Here is a 21,638-nt window from a genome sequence, read left to right on the forward strand (position 1 = left end):
ACGGAAGACGCCCCATAGCGCGAATGGAAAAACGGAACTAGCGGGCCTCGGAGGGAAAAGTGTGCCAGGAGGGGCGCTGGCCCCAGACCAAAACGGAGCACGCCACATACTGCGAATGGAAAAACGGCACTAGCGGGCCGAGGATGGAAAAGTGTGCCGGGAGGGGCGATGGCCCCAGACCAAAACGGAAGACGCCCCATAGCGCGAATGGAAAAACGGAACTAGCGGGCCTCGGAGGGAAAAGTGTGCCGGGAGGGGCGCTGGCCCGACCAAAACGGAGCACGCCACATCCTGCGAAGGGAAAAACGGAACTAGCGGGCCGAGGATGGAAAAGTGTGCCGGGAGGGGCGCTGGCCCCAGACCAAAACGGAAGACACCCCATAGTACGAATGGAAAAAAGGCACTAGCGCGCCTCGGGCTGAAAAGTGTGCCGGGAGGGGCGCTGGCCCCAGACCAAAACGGAGCACGCCACATACTGCGAATGGAAAAACGGCACTAGAGCGCCTCGGGTGGAAAAGTGTGCCGGGAGGGGCGCTGGCCCCAGACCAAAACGGAAGAAGCCCCATAGTGCGAATGGAAAAACGGCACTAGCGCGCCTCGGGTGGAAAAGTGTGCCGAGAGGGGTGCTGGCCCCAGACCAAAACGGAAGACGCCCCATAGTGCGAATGGAAAAACGGCACTAGCGGGCCTCGGAGGGAAAAGTGTGCCGGGAGGGGCGCTGGCCCGACCAAAACGGAGCACGCCACATCCTGCGAATGGAAAAACGACACTAGCGGGCCTAGGATGGAAAAGTGTGCCGGGAGGGGCGCTGGCCCCAGACCAAAACGGAAGACGCCCCATAGTGCGAATGGAAAAACGGCACTAGCGCGCCTCGGGCGGAAAAGTGTGCCGAGAGGGGTGCTGGCCCCAGACCAAAACAGAAGACGCCCCATAGTGCGAATGGAAAAACGGCACTAGCGGGCCTCGGAGGGAAAAGTGAGCCGCGAGGGGCGCTGGCTCCAGACCAAAACGGAGCACGCCACATCCTGCGAATGGAAAAACGGAACTAGCGGGCCGAGGATGGAAAAGTGTGCCGGGAGGGACGCTGGCCCCAGACTAAAACGTAACCCGCCCCATACTGCGAATGGAAAAACGGCAACTCCGTATTTCCTTTAGGAAATGGGTGTTTAGTGTCAGTTTGGCAAAAAGGGGCGAGGGGAAGGCTCAAGCCCTGGAAAGTTCTCCCGCGGTGCATCCAAGCACTTTTCTTTTAAGGCACGTTTGATGGGTCGCAGAGCTGCTGGTTTCCTCGTGCGGACTGTGTCTCACACTCAGTGTCGCTCATTTCTCCCGGCAGACGGAAAGTCCGTGGCAGGAATACCGATTGCTCCAAAGGGCCCTTTGCCTTGGCACCAGCACTGCCCTTGGCCGGGTGCCAGCGCCGCTCGATTCTCCAATGGGCGGGTCCCGCGCGCAGCGGCCACAGGCGAACCGCGCCGGGGGACTTGCCTTGGCCCTGTGCCAGGAGCGCCCGGCGCAGCTGGTGCCGTTCGCGATCGCCACGATGGGTTCCCCGAGTCGGGTGTTTCTCGGTACCTGCACCGCTCTATGCTCCCTGCTGACCCAGGCTGGTCCCGGCTCCGTTAGGGGCTCCGCGAAGGCGTTTTGTCAGCCGTGGGTACAATAGGGGCACGGGCCGTTGTTTTTGGTTGCAGTTTCTAGTCCAGCTGGACTAGCGGTTTGTAGGTCGCTGCACGCAGGTTGAGACCGCTGCATGTGGAGCGGTGACAGCGCCGCTCTGTCGCATTCCCGGGGTTGCGTTCAAACGGCCTTTTCAAGCGGCAGCAACCACTACTTGGGGACGCGTTCTTCAGTGGCCGCTCTGTCCCTTGCACCCTGTCCTCGGCTCCTCATCAGCACTTTGCGATCAGCGTCGACTTGACAGTTTTCTGGCTGCGTCCATCGCTGGTTGTGGCAAGAGCAAAGTTCCGCGGTCCCTCCATGCGGTTGCTTTCTCAGTCCTAGGACCCCTAGTGCCGTTTTGACATTTGCAGAACCTGGTTTGTTCCGTTTTGGTCTAGGGCCAGCATCCCAAACCGGCACACTTCTCTGTCATCGCACGTATGTACACCGAGTCTCTCACTGTTCCTGAGTGTCTCGATTTTCTCCGACTCTGCCCAAACGGGTGTGCGTTGTTAGCGATACCGCTAGTGGCCGCCACTTGCAGGATCCCTGTACTTTCGTTTTCCCGGAATCCCGTCGTCTCCGCGACCGCACATCCCGCTGTTGGGCGTCCACATTGGCGCATCGGCAGCACCACGGATCGCACCGATCTGGCCGTTCCGAACCTGCAGCTCCAGACTCCCCGGGTGCGCTGAGCACCGTGTTCCTGGGGGGCAGCACCGCTGCGAGGGTCGCCCCGCCGCTTCTCGGGAGCGTTGGGCATAGAGCTGAGCCAGCCAGGTGGCACTTTTTCTTTCCCTGCGTCCACAGCCATCCGGATCGTCTCTGTCTTGTCCTGACAAACGAGTCTCGTTGCCTGGGCGGGTCGCGTCTCTGTCGCAGGACCCCGCGCTCTCACCGAGTTTCGGAGTCTACCTCCCAGCACGTTTTCATTTCGCCCTGCCTGCGATGTCTTCTTAGTCTCAGGAAGTCACCGCTTAACCCTAACGAGTCAGGGACTGGCCGTGCGACGGTGACGTTTACACGGAGCACGTCCAGCTTTAGCGACGTCTTCGTGTAGGAAACCGGCATTGATTCCCCGCCGCGGTTTCTAACCTTAACTCCGAGTCCCGCGGTGCGTGTGGTTCTTAGTCACGGAAGTTTGTCTTCACACTCGAGGAGTCCCCCGTCACTTATGCTGGTGACTTTTAAACTCCCCTCGAGGTCAGGATGTGCAGGCCCACGTGTCTCCCGAACTGTCGTTTGGACAAATCCGGCGAACGTGATGTTTTGTCATTTGGGTGCACGGGAAGGTGTTCCACCTGCCCCTCTTAGTGGCGGCTCCTGTTCCCTCCCCCGCCCTTTTCCCCGTTGTGATCTTCAGCCCTAATGACATCGATCTTCTGATCATCGTTGGCTAATAGGCCCTCCCCCCAGAAAAGTAAAATGGCGGTAAAGACCCAGATACACAAAACGGCGCCTGAGAAAGTTTCCCGGAAACCCCTACGCAGAAGAGTCCCCGAGCCGCCACTCAACTTCCCCCGCGCGCGCGATTTTGCAGCCAATGAGAAGGTCCCAGCTCAGCTTCAACCCCGCTCGCTCCCCGCCCCTTCCTCCTTAGCCAGTAGGAACCGTCCAGCTCAGCCTAACTGGATATAAAAGGCCACCCCGAGTCCCCCTGCGGCTGCTCCCACGTTCCCGAGGGCACCCGCTTGTTCATCTTGCCTGCCTAATACACTTCGGTTGAGTCCCTGTCCCCTGGTGTGTCTTATTTTGCGCTCGGGCCAAGGTTTTAACTTTCAATCCTCGCAGCTGTCTGTGGAGTCACATCTCCCCAGTCCCGTGTCCACGTTTGACTGTCGTGGTTCACGTGGAGCCAGGTTTTGTGGACACTTGATGGAGCTCAGTGGACCCATCATTGCCGTCATTCCTTAGACACTATTTCGTTCCTTAGGAAGACCTGCAATACCAAACGTTGTAATAAAAGCCATTTGTCCACGTTTTCCACGAGTCATTCATGGTTCCAGTCATGCAGTCCGCGGCCTCCCGAGCCCCGCAGACGCTTCGGAGTCTGCCCTGGGAGCCCGGGACCCGCTGCAGCAGCCACGTGGGGAGACTCTGCGGGGCAGGGCGGCCTGGTCTACTGGCCGGCGTCCCAGGAGAAGTTGTCCACGTCCCCTCGTCCGGAGCTCGGCGTCCACGCAGGAGTCGCGTTGGGAGTGTGTGTGACCCCGAAGGGGGTCGGCGGGCAGGTGTGCAGGCCGAGAAACGCGATGCGAGGTGGGGGAGGCTGGGCGGGGCGGTCGGGCCGCCTCTCACCGGGAGATCCAGCTCCTCCTGCTGACGTTCGCTCCGGCTCTGGGGCTCCCCCTGGCGACCGCTTTCGTGTCGTTCTCGTGTTCGGAGCCTCGGTGGGGGGAGGACAGCGAAGGCACCGGACGTGGCCCCAGTGCCAGAGGAACAGTCCCAGGAGGCTTCAGCACTAGCAGGACTGTCCTGGGTGCACCAGGGCATCCTCGCGTGCTCGGCCTCCTCGGAGATTAAACGTGCAGGGATGGGGGTGGCGAGACTGTCGCTGCGCTCCCGGGCTCACGCGAGGTGTGCGGGTGTGTCCGTGCGGGTCAACCGGCACGCTCCGGGCGTTTCCGTCCGCGGGCACCGACCGGGGACGAGGCAAGTGAAAGGGAGAGGGTGTCCTGCGGCCGTACGCGGTCCCTCTGGTGGCCCAGACGTCGCCTTCAACTTTTCCTTTCATTTTACCGACTCGGCCTCCGGAGGTGGGGACCGGCCTCGAACGCAAAAGGAGCAGGGAGGGGATGCAGGGCTCGACCGGGGTCCGCGTGCACCCGGTCGTCCAGGCGGCTGCCGGGAGATTTTCACCAAGTCTCAGTCCTGAGCCCGCACACACGCCTAAGCCTGCGGATGGCGGGAGGGCTACGTTTACCTTATAAAACGTAAGGGATGTGACACGAGAGTAAATGAAAACAAACGACGCATACATCAGAAAACACAACAGGAAGAAAAACAGTAAGAAACCAATTGTACTTTAAAATCAATTTGGGAAAATTCTAAAATCATAAATTACAATTCTGAAAGCTCGAAAGCGTACAAAGACAATTATTAGGATCACATTTTGAAATGAAGATGAATGCCTAGAAAACTTGCAAGTGGTAAGAGACCTGGAAAACTCAAGGAGGAAACAGTCCGGAGAATAGGCAAGGAACACGGAACGTCCGTTTTAATGCACTTTTATTTGCCACGTGGACACGTTTTGAAAATGAGAATCTTCTTCAGATAGGAAGATCCCAAAAGGCTCCTGCTGCTGCTAATAGTCTCTAGTGCCAAAGATGAAAGGGCAGCACCCCCATGACATCATGGAGACGAGGGCGCCAGCAATGTGACGAATCCACTCCAGACCTCCTGCCAGAAGTGCGTGGCTGCTCCACCGGTAGGGGGCGGGAGGTCGGCGACACTCCACAAGGGGCACGCTGTCAGAGGCCCCGGGGTCCTGCTGTGTGTCCCCAGGGTGGGGCGTGCCTGCCCAAGGAGGCTGCTGGATGGCCTGTCTGTCGACTTCCTCTACACGGTCCACCGCTCCTATCGGACCTCCTGGCTTGTCGTGTGTCCCAGTCCGAGGAAACGCAGTGGGCTGGGCTCTGCTGGTTTCCGAAGTGCTCCGGACCGTGGGACCGAGCCCGTCTGGCAGGCCGACCCAGCGAAGGCGCCAAGGACTGGAAAGCAGATTCCCACAGCCATCACCGCTGTCGCACGAGAGCTCTACTAGAACAGGGTACACGGGGACAGGCCACGGACCGCGATCTTCTGAGCTCAGGATCGTCGGAGGCTGGGACTCTGACGTCACCTCTGGGCAATCCCAATCCTGCTTCAGACAGCCGGGGAAGTGCCGCTCCATGGCTTCAGCCTCAGACCAGCAGGACGCTGCGAGCGGGGGCGCTGATGGACCAGGCACAATGGTCAGCAGGACACCAGCCTCGCTATTTATGCTCTCCAGGGCTCGGGGCGGAGCCGAGGCAAAGATGACAGACCAAGGGAAAACGAAAGTTTGAGAGACTCCGTAAGACCCAGACATTTCGAATAGAAAAACGTAGCTGAGAAATCAAACGGAAATGAAATAAATGTACAACAACAGCAAGTTCTGAGAACCAGCCATACAGACTCCGCAAAACGGAGTTTTTTCCATATGCTACGATTAAGAGACCGCTGAGAACTAAGCTGGTACGTGTAACGCTTCGGCTCCATTTTCTCAGGCCAGAAGAACCATTTAAAACGCTCCCAAGTACCCGACCGTCCATGGACTTCTAGGTGAGTCAGAAATCACGTCCGCGTGGGTCGCGCTGCGCGCCGAGCGTCCCTCTGTCCCGTGGTCGAAACCCTTCCCGCGGCACCGCGCGCTCAGGGTACGGTCCGCGACTCCAGAGAGGCACTTGGGAACAGTTCCTGCCAGCGTCTGCGGCAAACGGACACCCTAAGGCAACGTGAAAGACAGGGCGCACCCTCATTGTCTGTTTTATGGCCACTCGAACCGGTCCCCGTCTCCACATGTGGATTTGGACAAAATTTCTGACGGACACGCGCGCGGACCCGCGGCCCGGCGTGAACGGTTTCCCAGCCCCACCACATCCTCAGCGGACGCGTCATATATGACTCCAGAGGGCATCGTGGTAACAGCTGTGGCGGGCTACAGAAAAAACAGAAAGACCGTGTACGCCGTTCACGGCCACACACACACCGAAAACAATACGGAATCGGGAACGGCACGTTGGAAAAAACACCGGCAGGCGCCCGCTAATGCGAATGGAAAAACGGCACTAGCGGGCCGAGGACGGAAACGTGTGCCGGGAGGGGCGCTGGCCCCAGACCAAAACGGAGCACGCCACATACTGCGAATGGAAAAACGGCACTAGCGCGCCTCGGGCTGAAAAGTGTGCGGGGAGTGGCGCTGGCCCCAGACCAAAAACGGAAGACGCCCCATAGTACGAATGGAAAAACGGCACTAGCGGGCCTCGGAGGGAAAAGTGTGCCGGGAGGGGCGCTGGCCCCAGACCAAAACGGAGCACGCCACATACTGCGAATGGAAAAGCGGCACTAGCGGGCCGAGGATGGAAAAGTGTGCCGGGAGGGGCGATGGCCCCAGACCAAAACGGAAGACGCCCCATAGCGCGAATGGAAAAACGGAACTAGCGGGCCTCGGAGGGAAAAGTGTGCCGAGAGGGGCGCTGGCCCCAGACCAAAACGGAGCACGCCACATACTGCGAATGGAAAAGCGGCACTAGCGGGCCGAGGATGGAAAAGTGTGCCGGGAGGGGCGATGGCCCCAGACCAAAACGGAAGACGCCCCATAGCGCGAATGGAAAAACGGAACTAGCGGGCCTCGGAGGGAAAAGTGTGCCGGGAGGGGCGCTGGCCCCAGACCAAAACGGAGCACGCCACATACTGCGAATGGAAAAACGGCACTAGCGGGCCGAGGATGGAAAAGTGTGCCGGGAGGGGCGATGGCCCCAGACCAAAACGGAAGACGCCCCATAGCGCGAATGGAAAAACGGAACTAGCGGGCCTCGGAGGGAAAAGTGTGCCGGGAGGGGCGCTGGCCCGACCAAAACGGAGCACGCCACATCCTGCGAAGGGAAAAACGGAACTAGCGGGCCGAGGATGGAAAAGTGTGCCGGGAGGGGCGCTGGCCCCAGACCAAAACGGAAGACACCCCATAGTACGAATGGAAAAAAGGCACTAGCGCGCCTCGGGCTGAAAAGTGTGCCGGGAGGGGCGCTGGCCCCAGACCAAAACGGAGCACGCCACATACTGCGAATGGAAAAACGGCACTAGAGCGCCTCGGGTGGAAAAGTGTGCCGGGAGGGGCGCTGGCCCCAGACCAAAACGGAAGACGCCCCATAGTGCGAATGGAAAAACGGCACTAGCGCGCCTCGGGTGGAAAAGTGTGCCGGGAGGTGCACTGGCCCCAGACCAAAACGGAAGACGCCCCATAGTGCGAATGGAAAAACGGAAATACCGGGCCTCGGAGGGAAAAGTGTGCCGGGAGGGGCGCTGGCCCGACCAAAACGGAGCACGCCACATCCTGCGAATGGAAAAACGACACTAGCGGGCCTAGGATGGAAAAGTGTGCCGGGAGGGGCGCTGGCCCCAGACCAAAACGGAAGACGCCCCATAGTGCGAATGGAAAAACGGCACTAGCGCGCCTCGGGCGGAAAAGTGTGCCGAGAGGGGTGCTGGCCCCAGACCAAAACAGAAGACGCCCCATAGTGCGAATGGAAAAACGGCACTAGCGGGCCTCGGAGGGAAAAGTGAGCCGCGAGGGGCGCTGGCTCCAGACCAAAACGGAGCACGCCACATCCTGCGAATGGAAAAACGGAACTAGCGGGCCGAGGATGGAAAAGTGTGCCGGGAGGGACGCTGGCCCCAGACTAAAACGTAACCCGCCCCATACTGCGAATGGAAAAACGGCAACTCCGTATTTCCTTTAGGAAATGGGTGTTTAGTGTCAGTTTGGCAAAAAGGGGCGAGGGGAAGGCTCAAGCCCTGGAAAGTTCTCCCGCGGTGCATCCAAGCACTTTTCTTTTAAGGCACGTTTGATGGGTCGCAGAGCTGCTGGTTTCCTCGTGCGGACTGTGTCTCACACTCAGTGTCGCTCATTTCTCCCGGCAGACAGAAAGTCCGTGGCAGGAATACCGATTGCTCCAAAGGGCCCTTTGCCTTGGCACCAGCACTGCCCTTGGCCGGGTGCCAGCGCCGCTCGATTCTCCAATGGGCGGGTCCCGCGCGCAGCGGCCACAGGCGAACCGCGCCGGGGGACTTGCCTTGGCCCTGTGCCAGGAGCGCCCGGCGCAGCTGGTGCCGTTCGCGATCGCCACGATGGGTTCCCCGAGTCGGGTGTTTCTCGGTACCTGCACCGCTCTATGCTCCCTGCTGACCCAGGCTGGTCCCGGCTCCGTTAGGGGCTCCGCGAAGGCGTTTTGTCAGCCGTGGGTACAATAGGGGCACGGGCCGTTGTTTTTGGTTGCAGTTTCTAGTCCAGCTGGACTAGCGGTTTGTAGGTCGCTGCACGCAGGTTGAGACCGCTGCATGTGGAGCGGTGACAGCGCCGCTCTGTCGCATTCCCGGGGTTGCGTTCAAACGGCCTTTTCAAGCGGCAGCAACCACTACTTGGGGACGCGTTCTTCAGTGGCCGCTCTGTCCCTTGCACCCTGTCCTCGGCTCCTCATCAGCACTTTGCGATCAGCGTCGACTTGACAGTTTTCTGGCTGCGTCCATCGCTGGTTGTGGCAAGAGCAAAGTTCCGCGGTCCCTCCATGCGGTTGCTTTCTCAGTCCTAGGACCCCTAGTGCCGTTTTGACATTTGCAGAACCTGGTTTGTTCCGTTTTGGTCTAGGGCCAGCATCCCAAACCGGCACACTTCTCTGTCATCGCACGTATGTACACCGAGTCTCTCACTGTTCCTGAGTGTCTCGATTTTCTCCGACTCTGCCCAAACGGGTGTGCGTTGTTAGCGATACCGCTAGTGGCCGCCACTTGCAGGATCCCTGTACTTTCGTTTTCCCGGAATCCCGTCGTCTCCGCGACCGCACATCCCGCTGTTGGGCGTCCACATTGGCGCATCGGCAGCACCACGGATCGCACCGATCTGGCCGTTCCGAACCTGCAGCTCCAGACTCCCCGGGTGCGCTGAGCACCGTGTTCCTGGGGGGCAGCACCGCTGCGAGGGTCGCCCCGCCGCTTCTCGGGAGCGTTGGGCATAGAGCTGAGCCAGCCAGATGGCACTTTTTCTTTCCCTGCGTCCACAGCCATCCGGATCGTCTCTGTCTTGTCCTGACAAACGAGTCTTGTTGCCTGTGCGGGTCGCGTCTCTGTCGCAGGACCCCGCGCTCTCACCGAGTTTCGGAGTCTACCTCCCAGCACGTTTTCATTTCGCCCTGCCTGCGATGTCTTCTTAGTCTCAGGAAGTCACCGCTTAACCCTAACGAGTCAGGGACTGGCCGTGCGACGGTGACGTTTACACGGAGCACGTCCAGCTTTAGCGACGTCTTCGTGTAGGAAACCGGCATTGATTCCCCGCCGCGGTTTCTAACCTTAACTCCGAGTCCCGCGGTGCGTGTGGTTCTTAGTCACGGAAGTTTGTCTTCACACTCGAGGAGTCCCCCGTCACTTATGCTGGTGACTTTTAAACTCCCCTCGAGGTCAGGATGTGCAGGCCCACGTGTCTCCCGAACTGTCGTTTGGACAAATCCGGCGAACGTGATGTTTTGTCATTTGGGTGCACGGGAAGGTGTTCCACCTGCCCCTCTTAGTGGCGGCTCCTGTTCCCTCCCCCGCCCTTTTCCCCGTTGTGATCTTCAGCCCTAATGACATCGATCTTCTGATCATCGTTGGCTAATAGGCCCTCCCCCCAGAAAAGTAAAATGGCGGTAAAGACCCAGATACACAAAACGGCGCCTGAGAAAGTTTCCCGGAAACCCCTACGCAGAAGAGTCCCCGAGCCGCCACTCAACTTCCCCCGCGCGCGCGATTTTGCAGCCAATGAGAAGGTCCCAGCTCAGCTTCAACCCCGCTCGCTCCCCGCCCCTTCCTCCTTAGCCAGTAGGAACCGTCCAGCTCAGCCTAACTGGATATAAAAGGCCACCCCGAGTCCCCCTGCGGCTGCTCCCACGTTCCCGAGGGCACCCGCTTGTTCATCTTGCCTGCCTAATACACTTCGGTTGAGTCCCTGTCCCCTGGTGTGTCTTATTTTGCGCTCGGGCCAAGGTTTTAACTTTCAATCCTCGCAGCTGTCTGTGGAGTCACATCTCCCCAGTCCCGTGTCCACGTTTGACTGTCGTGGTTCACGTGGAGCCAGGTTTTGTGGACACTTGATGGAGCTCAGTGGACCCATCATTGCCGTCATTCCTTAGACACTATTTCGTTCCTTAGGAAGACCTGCAATACCAAACGTTGTAATAAAAGCCATTTGTCCACGTTTTCCACGAGTCATTCATGGTTCCAGTCATGCAGTCCGCGGCCTCCCGAGCCCCGCAGACGCTTCGGAGTCTGCCCTGGGAGCCCGGGACCCGCTGCAGCAGCCACGTGGGGAGACTCTGCGGGGCAGGGCGGCCTGGTCTACTGGCCGGCGTCCCAGGAGAAGTTGTCCACGTCCCCTCGTCCGGAGCTCGGCGTCCACGCAGGAGTCGCGTTGGGAGTGTGTGTGACCCCGAAGGGGGTCGGCGGGCAGGTGTGCAGGCCGAGAAACGCGATGCGAGGTGGGGGAGGCTGGGCGGGGCGGTCGGGCCGCCTCTCACCGGGAGATCCAGCTCCTCCTGCTGACGTTCGCTCCGGCTCTGGGGCTCCCCCTGGCGACCGCTTTCGTGTCGTTCTCGTGTTCGGAGCCTCGGTGGGGGGAGGACAGCGAAGGCACCGGACGTGGCCCCAGTGCCAGAGGAACAGTCCCAGGAGGCTTCAGCACTAGCAGGACTGTCCTGGGTGCACCAGGGCATCCTCGCGTGCTCGGCCTCCTCGGAGATTAAACGTGCAGGGATGGGGGTGGCGAGACTGTCGCTGCGCTCCCGGGCTCACGCGAGGTGTGCGGGTGTGTCCGTGCGGGTCAACCGGCACGCTCCGGGCGTTTCCGTCCGCGGGCACCGACCGGGGACGAGGCAAGTGAAAGGGAGAGGGTGTCCTGCGGCCGTACGCGGTCCCTCTGGTGGCCCAGACGTCGCCTTCAACTTTTCCTTTCATTTTACCGACTCGGCCTCCGGAGGTGGGGACCGGCCTCGAACGCAAAAGGAGCAGGGAGGGGATGCAGGGCTCGACCGGGGTCCGCGTGCACCCGGTCGTCCAGGCGGCTGCCGGGAGATTTTCACCAAGTCTCAGTCCTGAGCCCGCACACACGCCTAAGCCTGCGGATGGCGGGAGGGCTACGTTTACCTTATAAAACGTAAGGGATGTGACACGAGAGTAAATGAAAACAAACGACGCATACATCAGAAAACACAACAGGAAGAAAAACAGTAAGAAACCAATTGTACTTTAAAATCAATTTGGGAAAATTCTAAAATCATAAATTACAATTCTGAAAGCTCGAAAGCGTACAAAGACAATTATTAGGATCACATTTTGAAATGAAGATGAATGCCTAGAAAACTTGCAAGTGGTAAGAGACCTGGAAAACTCAAGGAGGAAACAGTCCGGAGAATAGGCAAGGAACACGGAACGTCCGTTTTAATGCACTTTTATTTGCCACGTGGACACGTTTTGAAAATGAGAATCTTCTTCAGATAGGAAGATCCCAAAAGGCTCCTGCTGCTGCTAATAGTCTCTAGTGCCAAAGATGAAAGGGCAGCACCCCCATGACATCATGGAGACGAGGGCGCCAGCAATGTGACGAATCCACTCCAGACCTCCTGCCAGAAGTGCGTGGCTGCTCCACCGGTAGGGGGCGGGAGGTCGGCGACACTCCACAAGGGGCACGCTGTCAGAGGCCCCGGGGTCCTGCTGTGTGTCCCCAGGGTGGGGCGTGCCTGCCCAAGGAGGCTGCTGGATGGCCTGTCTGTCGACTTCCTCTACACGGTCCACCGCTCCTATCGGACCTCCTGGCTTGTCGTGTGTCCCAGTCCGAGGAAACGCAGTGGGCTGGGCTCTGCTGGTTTCCGAAGTGCTCCGGACCGTGGGACCGAGCCCGTCTGGCAGGCCGACCCAGCGAAGGCGCCAAGGACTGGAAAGCAGATTCCCACAGCCATCACCGCTGTCGCACGAGAGCTCTACTAGAACAGGGTACACGGGGACAGGCCACGGACCGCGATCTTCTGAGCTCAGGATCGTCGGAGGCTGGGACTCTGACGTCACCTCTGGGCAATCCCAATCCTGCTTCAGACAGCCGGGGAAGTGCCGCTCCATGGCTTCAGCCTCAGACCAGCAGGACGCTGCGAGCGGGGGCGCTGATGGACCAGGCACAATGGTCAGCAGGACACCAGCCTCGCTATTTATGCTCTCCAGGGCTCGGGGCGGAGCCGAGGCAAAGATGACAGACCAAGGGAAAACGAAAGTTTGAGAGACTCCGTAAGACCCAGACATTTCGAATAGAAAAACGTAGCTGAGAAATCAAACGGAAATGAAATAAATGTACAACAACAGCAAGTTCTGAGAACCAGCCATACAGACTCCGCAAAACGGAGTTTTTTCCATATGCTACGATTAAGAGACCGCTGAGAACTAAGCTGGTACGTGTAACGCTTCGGCTCCATTTTCTCAGGCCAGAAGAACCATTTAAAACGCTCCCAAGTACCCGACCGTCCATGGACTTCTAGGTGAGTCAGAAATCACGTCCGCGTGGGTCGCGCTGCGCGCCGAGCGTCCCTCTGTCCCGTGGTCGAAACCCTTCCCGCGGCACCGCGCGCTCAGGGTACGGTCCGCGACTCCAGAGAGGCACTTGGGAACAGTTCCTGCCAGCGTCTGCGGCAAACGGACACCCTAAGGCAACGTGAAAGACAGGGCGCACCCTCATTGTCTGTTTTATGGCCACTCGAACCGGTCCCCGTCTCCACATGTGGATTTGGACAAAATTCCTGACGGACACGCGCGCGGACCCGCGGCCCGGCGTGAACGGCTTCCCAGCCCCACCACATCCTCAGCGGACGCGTCATATATGACTCCAGAGGGCATCGTGGTAACAGCTGTGGCGGGCTACAGAAAAAACAGAAAGACCGTGTACGCCGTTCACGGCCACACACACACCGAAAACAATACGGAATCGGGAACGGCACGTTGGAAAAAACACCGGCAGGCGCCCGCTAATGCGAATGGAAAAACGGCACTAGCGGGCCGAGGACGGAAACGTGTGCCGGGAGGGGCGCTGGCCCCAGACCAAAACGGAGCACGCCACATACTGCGAATGGAAAAACGGCACTAGCGCGCCTCGGGCTGAAAAGTGTGCGGGGAGTGGCGCTGGCCCCAGACCAAAAACGGAAGACGCCCCATAGTACGAATGGAAAAACGGCACTAGCGGGCCTCGGAGGGAAAAGTGTGCCGGGAGGGGCGCTGGCCCCAGACCAAAACGGAGCACGCCACATACTGCGAATGGAAAAGCGGCACTAGCGGGCCGAGGATGGAAAAGTGTGCCGGGAGGGGCGATGGCCCCAGACCAAAACGGAAGACGCCCCATAGCGCGAATGGAAAAACGGAACTAGCGGGCCTCGGAGGGAAAAGTGTGCCGGGAGGGGCGCTGGCCCGACCAAAACGGAGCACGCCACATCCTGCGAAGGGAAAAACGGAACTAGCGGGCCGAGGATGGAAAAGTGTGCCGGGAGGGGCGCTGGCCCCAGACCAAAACGGAAGACACCCCATAGTACGAATGGAAAAAAGGCACTAGCGCGCCTCGGGCTGAAAAGTGTGCCGGGAGGGGCGCTGGCCCCAGACCAAAACGGAGCACGCCACATACTGCGAATGGAAAAACGGCACTAGAGCGCCTCGGGTGGAAAAGTGTGCCGGGAGGGGCGCTGGCCCCAGACCAAAACGGAAGACGCCCCATAGTGCGAATGGAAAAACGGCACTAGCGCGCCTCGGGTGGAAAAGTGTGCCGGGAGGTGCACTGGCCCCAGACCAAAACGGAAGACGCCCCATAGTGCGAATGGAAAAACGGAAATACCGGGCCTCGGAGGGAAAAGTGTGCCGGGAGGGGCGCTGGCCCGACCAAAACGGAGCACGCCACATCCTGCGAATGGAAAAACGACACTAGCGGGCCTAGGATGGAAAAGTGTGCCGGGAGGGGCGCTGGCCCCAGACCAAAACGGAAGACGCCCCATAGTGCGAATGGAAAAACGGCACTAGCGCGCCTCGGGCGGAAAAGTGTGCCGAGAGGGGTGCTGGCCCCAGACCAAAACAGAAGACGCCCCATAGTGCGAATGGAAAAACGGCACTAGCGGGCCTCGGAGGGAAAAGTGAGCCGCGAGGGGCGCTGGCTCCAGACCAAAACGGAGCACGCCACATCCTGCGAATGGAAAAACGGAACTAGCGGGCCGAGGATGGAAAAGTGTGCCGGGAGGGACGCTGGCCCCAGACTAAAACGTAACCCGCCCCATACTGCGAATGGAAAAACGGCAACTCCGTATTTCCTTTAGGAAATGGGTGTTTAGTGTCAGTTTGGCAAAAAGGGGCGAGGGGAAGGCTCAAGCCCTGGAAAGTTCTCCCGCGGTGCATCCAAGCACTTTTCTTTTAAGGCACGTTTGATGGGTCGCAGAGCTGCTGGTTTCCTCGTGCGGACTGTGTCTCACACTCAGTGTCGCTCATTTCTCCCGGCAGACGGAAAGTCCGTGGCAGGAATACCGATTGCTCCAAAGGGCCCTTTGCCTTGGCACCAGCACTGCCCTTGGCCGGGTGCCAGCGCCGCTCGATTCTCCAATGGGCGGGTCCCGCGCGCAGCGGCCACAGGCGAACCGCGCCGGGGGACTTGCCTTGGCCCTGTGCCAGGAGCGCCCGGCGCAGCTGGTGCCGTTCGCGATCGCCACGATGGGTTCCCCGAGTCGGGTGTTTCTCGGTACCTGCACCGCTCTATGCTCCCTGCTGACCCAGGCTGGTCCCGGCTCCGTTAGGGGCTCCGCGAAGGCGTTTTGTCAGCCGTGGGTACAATAGGGGCACGGGCCGTTGTTTTTGGTTGCAGTTTCTAGTCCAGCTGGACTAGCGGTTTGTAGGTCGCTGCACGCAGGTTGAGACCGCTGCATGTGGAGCGGTGACAGCGCCGCTCTGTCGCATTCCCGGGGTTGCGTTCAAACGGCCTTTTCAAGCGGCAGCAACCACTACTTGGGGACGCGTTCTTCAGTGGCCGCTCTGTCCCTTGCACCCTGTCCTCGGCTCCTCATCAGCACTTTGCGATCAGCGTCGACTTGACAGTTTTCTGGCTGCGTCCATCGCTGGTTGTGGCAAGAGCAAAGTTCCGCGGTCCCTCCATGCGGTTGCTTTCTCAGTCCTAGGACCCCTAGTGCCGTTTTGACATTTGCAGAACCTGGTTTGTTCCGTTTTGGTCTAGGGCCAGCATCCCAAACCGGCACACTTCTCTGTCATCGCACGTATGTACACCGAGTCTCTCACTGTTCCTGAGTGTCTCGATTTTCTCCGACTCTGCCCAAACGGGTGTGCGTTGTTAGCGATACCGCTAGTGGCCGCCACTTGCAGGATCCCTGTACTTTCGTTTTCCCGGAATCCCGTCGTCTCCGCGACCGCACATCCCGCTGTTGGGCGTCCACATTGGCGCATCGGCAGCACCACGGATCGCACCGATCTGGCCGTTCCGAACCTGCAGCTCCAGACTCCCCGGGTGCGCTGAGCACCGTGTTCCTGGGGGGCAGCACCGCTGCGAGGGTCGCCCCGCCGCTTCTCGGGAGCGTTGGGCATAGAGCTGAGCCAGCCAGGTGGCACTTTTTCTTTCCCTGCGTCCACAGCCATCCGGATCGTCTCTGTCTTGTCCTGACAAACGAGTCTCGTTGCCTGGGCGGGTCGCGTCTCTGTCGCAGGACCCCGCGCTCTCACCGAGTTTCGGAGTCTACCTCCCAGCACGTTTTCATTTCGCCCTGCCTGCGATGTCTTCTTAGTCTCAGGAAGTCACCGCTTAACCCTAACGAGTCAGGGACTGGCCGTGCGACGGTGACGTTTACACGGAGCACGTCCAGCTTTAGCGACGTCTTCGTGTAGGAAACCGGCATTGATTCCCCGCCGCGGTTTCTAACCTTAACTCCGAGTCCCGCGGTGCGTGTGGTTCTTAGTCACGGAAGTTTGTCTTCACACTCGAGGAGTCCCCCGTCACTTATGCTGGTGACTTTTAAACTCCCCTCGAGGTCAGGATGTGCAGGCCCACGTGTCTCCCGAACTGTCGTTTGGACAAATCCGGCGAACGTGATGTTTTGTCATTTGGGTGCACGGGAAGGTGTTCCACCTGCCCCTCTTAGTGGCGGCTCCTGTTCCCTCCCCCGCCCTTTTCCCCGTTGTGATCTTCAGCCCTAATGACATCGATCTTCTGATCATCGTTGGCTAATAGGCCCTCCCCCCAGAAAAGTAAAATGGCGGTAAAGACCCAGATACACAAAACGGCGCCTGAGAAAGTTTCCCGGAAACCCCTACGCAGAAGAGTCCCCGAGCCGCCACTCAACTTCCCCCGCGCGCGCGATTTTGCAGCCAATGAGAAGGTCCCAGCTCAGCTTCAACCCCGCTCGCTCCCCGCCCCTTCCTCCTTAGCCAGTAGGAACCGTCCAGCTCAGCCTAACTGGATATAAAAGGCCACCCCGAGTCCCCCTGCGGCTGCTCCCACGTTCCCGAGGGCACCCGCTTGTTCATCTTGCCTGCCTAATACACTTCGGTTGAGTCCCTGTCCCCTGGTGTGTCTTATTTTGCGCTCGGGCCAAGGTTTTAATTTTCAATCCTCGCAGCTGTCTGTGGAGTCACATCTCCCCAGTCCCGTGTCCACGTTTGACTGTCGTGGTTCACGTGGAGCCAGGTTTTGTGGACACTTGATGGAGCTCAGTGGACCCATCATTGCCGTCTTTCCTTAGACACTATTTCGTTCCTTAGGAAGACCTGCAATACCAAACGTTGTAATAAAAGCCATTTGTCCACGTTTTCTACGAGTCATTCATGGTTCCAGTCATGCAGTCCGCGGCCTCCCGAGCCCCGCAGACGCTTCGGAGTCTGCCCTGGGAGCCCGGGACCCGCTGCAGCAGCCACGTGGGGAGACTCTGCGGGGCAGGGCGGCCTGGTCTACTGGCCGGCGTCCCAGGAGAAGTTGTCCACGTCCCCTCGTCCGGAGCTCGGCGTCCACGCAGGAGTCGCGTTGGGAGTGTGTGTGACCCCGAAGGGGGTCGGCGGGCAGGTGTGCAGGCCGAGAAACGCGATGCGAGGTGGGGGAGGCTGGGCGGGGCGGTCGGGCCGCCTCTCACCGGGAGATCCAGCTCCTCCTGCTGACGTTCGCTCCGGCTCTGGGGCTCCCCCTGGCGACCGCTTTCGTGTCGTTCTCGTGTTCGGAGCCTCGGTGGGGGGAGGACAGCGAAGGCACCGGACGTGGCCCCAGTGCCAGAGGAACAGTCCCAGGAGGCTTCAGCACTAGCAGGACTGTCCTGGGTGCACCAGGGCATCCTCGCGTGCTCGGCCTCCTCGGAGATTAAACGTGCAGGGATGGGGGTGGCGAGACTGTCGCTGCGCTCCCGGGCTCACGCGAGGTGTGCGGGTGTGTCCGTGCGGGTCAACCGGCACGCTCCGGGCGTTTCCGTCCGCGGGCACCGACCGGGGACGAGGCAAGTGAAAGGGAGAGGGTGTCCTGCGGCCGTACGCGGTCCCTCTGGTGGCCCAGACGTCGCCTTCAACTTTTCCTTTCATTTTACCGACTCGGCCTCCGGAGGTGGGGACCGGCCTCGAACGCAAAAGGAGCAGGGAGGGGATGCAGGGCTCGACCGGGGTCCGCGTGCACCCGGTCGTCCAGGCGGCTGCCGGGAGATTTTCACCAAGTCTCAGTCCTGAGCCCGCACACACGCCTAAGCCTGCGGATGGCGGGAGGGCTACGTTTACCTTATAAAACGTAAGGGATGTGACACGAGAGTAAATGAAAACAAACGACGCATACATCAGAAAACACAACAGGAAGAAAAACAGTAAGAAACCAATTGTACTTTAAAATCAATTTGGGAAAATTCTAAAATCATAAATTACAATTCTGAAAGCTCGAAAGCGTACAAAGACAATTATTAGGATCACATTTTGAAATGAAGATGAATGCCTAGAAAACTTGCAAGTGGTAAGAGACCTGGAAAACTCAAGGAGGAAACAGTCCGGAGAATAGGCAAGGAACACGGAACGTCCGTTTTAATGCACTTTTATTTGCCACGTGGACACGTTTTGAAAATGAGAATCTTCTTCAGATAGGAAGATCCCAAAAGGCTCCTGCTGCTGCTAATAGTCTCTAGTGCCAAAGATGAAAGGGCAGCACCCCCATGACATCATGGAGACGAGGGCGCCAGCAATGTGACGAATCCACTCCAGACCTCCTGCCAGAAGTGCGTGGCTGCTCCACCGGTAGGGGGCGGGAGGTCGGCGACACTCCACAAGGGGCACGCTGTCAGAGGCCCCGGGGTCCTGCTGTGTGTCCCCAGGGTGGGGCGTGCCTGCCCAAGGAGGCTGCTGGATGGCCTGTCTGTCGACTTCCTCTACACGGTCCACCGCTCCTATCGGACCTCCTGGCTTGTCGTGTGTCCCAGTCCGAGGAAACGCAGTGGGCTGGGCTCTGCTGGTTTCCGAAGTGCTCCGGACCGTGGGACCGAGCCCGTCTGGCAGGCCGACCCAGCGAAGGCGCCAAGGACTGGAAAGCAGATTCCCACAGCCATCACCGCTGTCGCACGAGAGCTCTACTAGAACAGGGTACACGGGGACAGGCCACGGACCGCGATCTTCTGAGCTCAGGATCGTCGGAGGCTGGGACTCTGACGTCACCTCTGGGCAATCCCAATCCTGCTTCAGACAGCCGGGGAAGTGCCGCTCCATGGCTTCAGCCTCAGACCAGCAGGACGCTGCGAGCGGGGGCGCTGATGGACCAGGCACAATGGTCAGCAGGACACCAGCCTCGCTATTTATGCTCTCCAGGGCTCGGGGCGGAGCCGAGGCAAAGATGACAGACCAAGGGAAAACGAAAGTTTGAGAGACTCCGTAAGACCCAGACATTTCGAATAGAAAAACGTAGCTGAGAAATCAAACGGAAATGAAATAAATGTACAACAACAGCAAGTTCTGAGAACCAGCCATACAGACTCCGCAAAACGGAGTTTTTTCCATATGCTACGATTAAGAGACCGCTGAGAACTAAGCTGGTACGTGTAACGCTTCGGCTCCATTTTCTCAGGCCAGAAGAACCATTTAAAACGCTCCCAAGTACCCGACCGTCCATGGACTTCTAGGTGAGTCAGAAATCACGTCCGCGTGGGTCGCGCTGCGCGCCGAGCGTCCCTCTGTCCCGTGGTCGAAACCCTTCCCGCGGCACCGCGCGCTCAGGGTACGGTCCGCGACTCCAGAGAGGCACTTGGGAACAGTTCCTGCCAGCGTCTGCGGCAAACGGACACCCTAAGGCAACGTGAAAGACAGGGCGCACCCTCATTGTCTGTTTTATGGCCACTCGAACCGGTCCCCGTCTCCACATGTGGATTTGGACAAAATTTCTGACGGACACGCGCGCGGACCCGCGGCCCGGCGTGAACGGTTTCCCAGCCCCACCACATCCTCAGCGGACGCGTCATATATGACTCCAGAGGGCATCGTGGTAACAGCTGTGGCGGGCTACAGAAAAAACAGAAAGACCGTGTACGCCGTTCACGGCCACACACACACCGAAAACAATACGGAATCGGGAACGGCACGTTGGAAAAAACACCGGCAGGCGCCCGCTAATGCGAATGGAAAAACGGCACTAGCGGGCCGAGGACGGAAACGTGTGCCGGGAGGGGCGCTGGCCCCAGACCAAAACGGAGCACGCCACATACTGCGAATGGAAAAACGGCACTAGCGCGCCTCGGGCTGAAAAGTGTGCGGGGAGTGGCGCTGGCCCCAGACCAAAAACGGAAGACGCCCCATAGTACGAATGGAAAAACGGCACTAGCGGGCCTCGGAGGGAAAAGTGTGCCGGGAGGGGCGCTGGCCCCAGACCAAAACGGAGCACGCCACATACTGCGAATGGAAAAGCGGCACTAGCGGGCCGAGGATGGAAAAGTGTGCCGGGAGGGGCGATGGCCCCAGACCAAAACGGAAGACGCCCCATAGCGCGAATGGAAAAACGGAACTAGCGGGCCTCGGAGGGAAAAGTGTGCCGAGAGGGGCGCTGGCCCCAGACCAAAACGGAGCACGCCACATACTGCGAATGGAAAAGCGGCACTAGCGGGCCGAGGATGGAAAAGTGTGCCGGGAGGGGCGATGGCCCCAGACCAAAACGGAAGACGCCCCATAGCGCGAATGGAAAAACGGAACTAGCGGGCCTCGGAGGGAAAAGTGTGCCGGGAGGGGCGCTGGCCCCAGACCAAAACGGAGCACGCCACATACTGCGAATGGAAAAACGGCACTAGCGGGCCGAGGATGGAAAAGTGTGCCGGGAGGGGCGATGGCCCCAGACCAAAACGGAAGACGCCCCATAGCGCGAATGGAAAAACGGAACTAGCGGGCCTCGGAGGGAAAAGTGTGCCGGGAGGGGCGCTGGCCCGACCAAAACGGAGCACGCCACATCCTGCGAAGGGAAAAACGGAACTAGCGGGCCGAGGATGGAAAAGTGTGCCGGGAGGGGCGCTGGCCCCAGACCAAAACGGAAGACACCCCATAGTACGAATGGAAAAAAGGCACTAGCGCGCCTCGGGCTGAAAAGTGTGCCGGGAGGGGCGCTGGCCCCAGACCAAAACGGAGCACGCCACATACTGCGAATGGAAAAACGGCACTAGAGCGCCTCGGGTGGAAAAGTGTGCCGGGAGGGGCGCTGGCCCCAGACCAAAACGGAAGACGCCCCATAGTGCGAATGGAAAAACGGCACTAGCGCGCCTCGGGTGGAAAAGTGTGCCGGGAGGTGCACTGGCCCCAGACCAAAACGGAAGACGCCCCATAGTGCGAATGGAAAAACGGAAATACCGGGCCTCGGAGGGAAAAGTGTGCCGGGAGGGGCGCTGGCCCGACCAAAACGGAGCACGCCACATCCTGCGAATGGAAAAACGACACTAGCGGGCCTAGGATGGAAAAGTGTGCCGGGAGGGGCGCTGGCCCCAGACCAAAACGGAAGACGCCCCATAGTGCGAATGGAAAAACGGCACTAGCGCGCCTCGGGCGGAAAAGTGTGCCGAGAGGGGTGCTGGCCCCAGACCAAAACAGAAGACGCCCCATAGTGCGAATGGAAAAACGGCACTAGCGGGCCTCGGAGGGAAAAGTGAGCCGCGAGGGGCGCTGGCTCCAGACCAAAACGGAGCACGCCACATCCTGCGAATGGAAAAACGGAACTA

At 59.4% G+C, this 21,638-nt stretch overlaps 3 protein-coding genes across 3 annotated transcripts; all 3 read right to left on the minus strand.

Annotated features, from left to right (window-relative positions):
* Nucleotides 1–4,966: 4,966 nt before the first annotated feature.
* On the minus strand, nt 4,967–5,731 carry LOC134370458 (annexin-2 receptor-like). Its single transcript, XM_063087566.1, has one exon. The coding sequence runs from the start codon at nt 5,729–5,731 to the stop codon at nt 4,967–4,969; it is 765 nt and encodes a 254-aa protein (XP_062943636.1).
* Nucleotides 5,732–11,952: 6,221 nt separating this feature from the next.
* On the minus strand, nt 11,953–12,717 carry LOC134370459 (annexin-2 receptor-like). Its single transcript, XM_063087568.1, has one exon. The coding sequence runs from the start codon at nt 12,715–12,717 to the stop codon at nt 11,953–11,955; it is 765 nt and encodes a 254-aa protein (XP_062943638.1).
* A 5,853-nt stretch (nt 12,718–18,570) lies between these two features.
* On the minus strand, nt 18,571–19,335 carry LOC134370460 (annexin-2 receptor-like). The gene has a single exon (XM_063087569.1). It carries the CDS (start codon nt 19,333–19,335, stop codon nt 18,571–18,573), a length of 765 nt encoding a protein of 254 aa, XP_062943639.1.
* Nucleotides 19,336–21,638: the final 2,303 nt, after the last annotated feature.

This window comes from Cynocephalus volans, chromosome 2 (assembly GCF_027409185.1).
Source record: "Cynocephalus volans isolate mCynVol1 chromosome 2, mCynVol1.pri, whole genome shotgun sequence".
NCBI classification, from domain to species: Eukaryota; Metazoa; Chordata; class Mammalia; order Dermoptera; family Cynocephalidae; genus Cynocephalus; species Cynocephalus volans.

Excerpts from the sequence above, each read along its gene's own strand:
- LOC134370460 (XM_063087569.1), bottom strand. The coding sequence starts at position 19,335 with ATGTCTGGGTCTTACGGAGTCTCTCAAACTTTCGTTTTCCCTTGGTCT.
- LOC134370459 (XM_063087568.1), bottom strand. The coding sequence starts at position 12,717 with ATGTCTGGGTCTTACGGAGTCTCTCAAACTTTCGTTTTCCCTTGGTCT.
- LOC134370458 (XM_063087566.1), bottom strand. The coding sequence starts at position 5,731 with ATGTCTGGGTCTTACGGAGTCTCTCAAACTTTCGTTTTCCCTTGGTCT.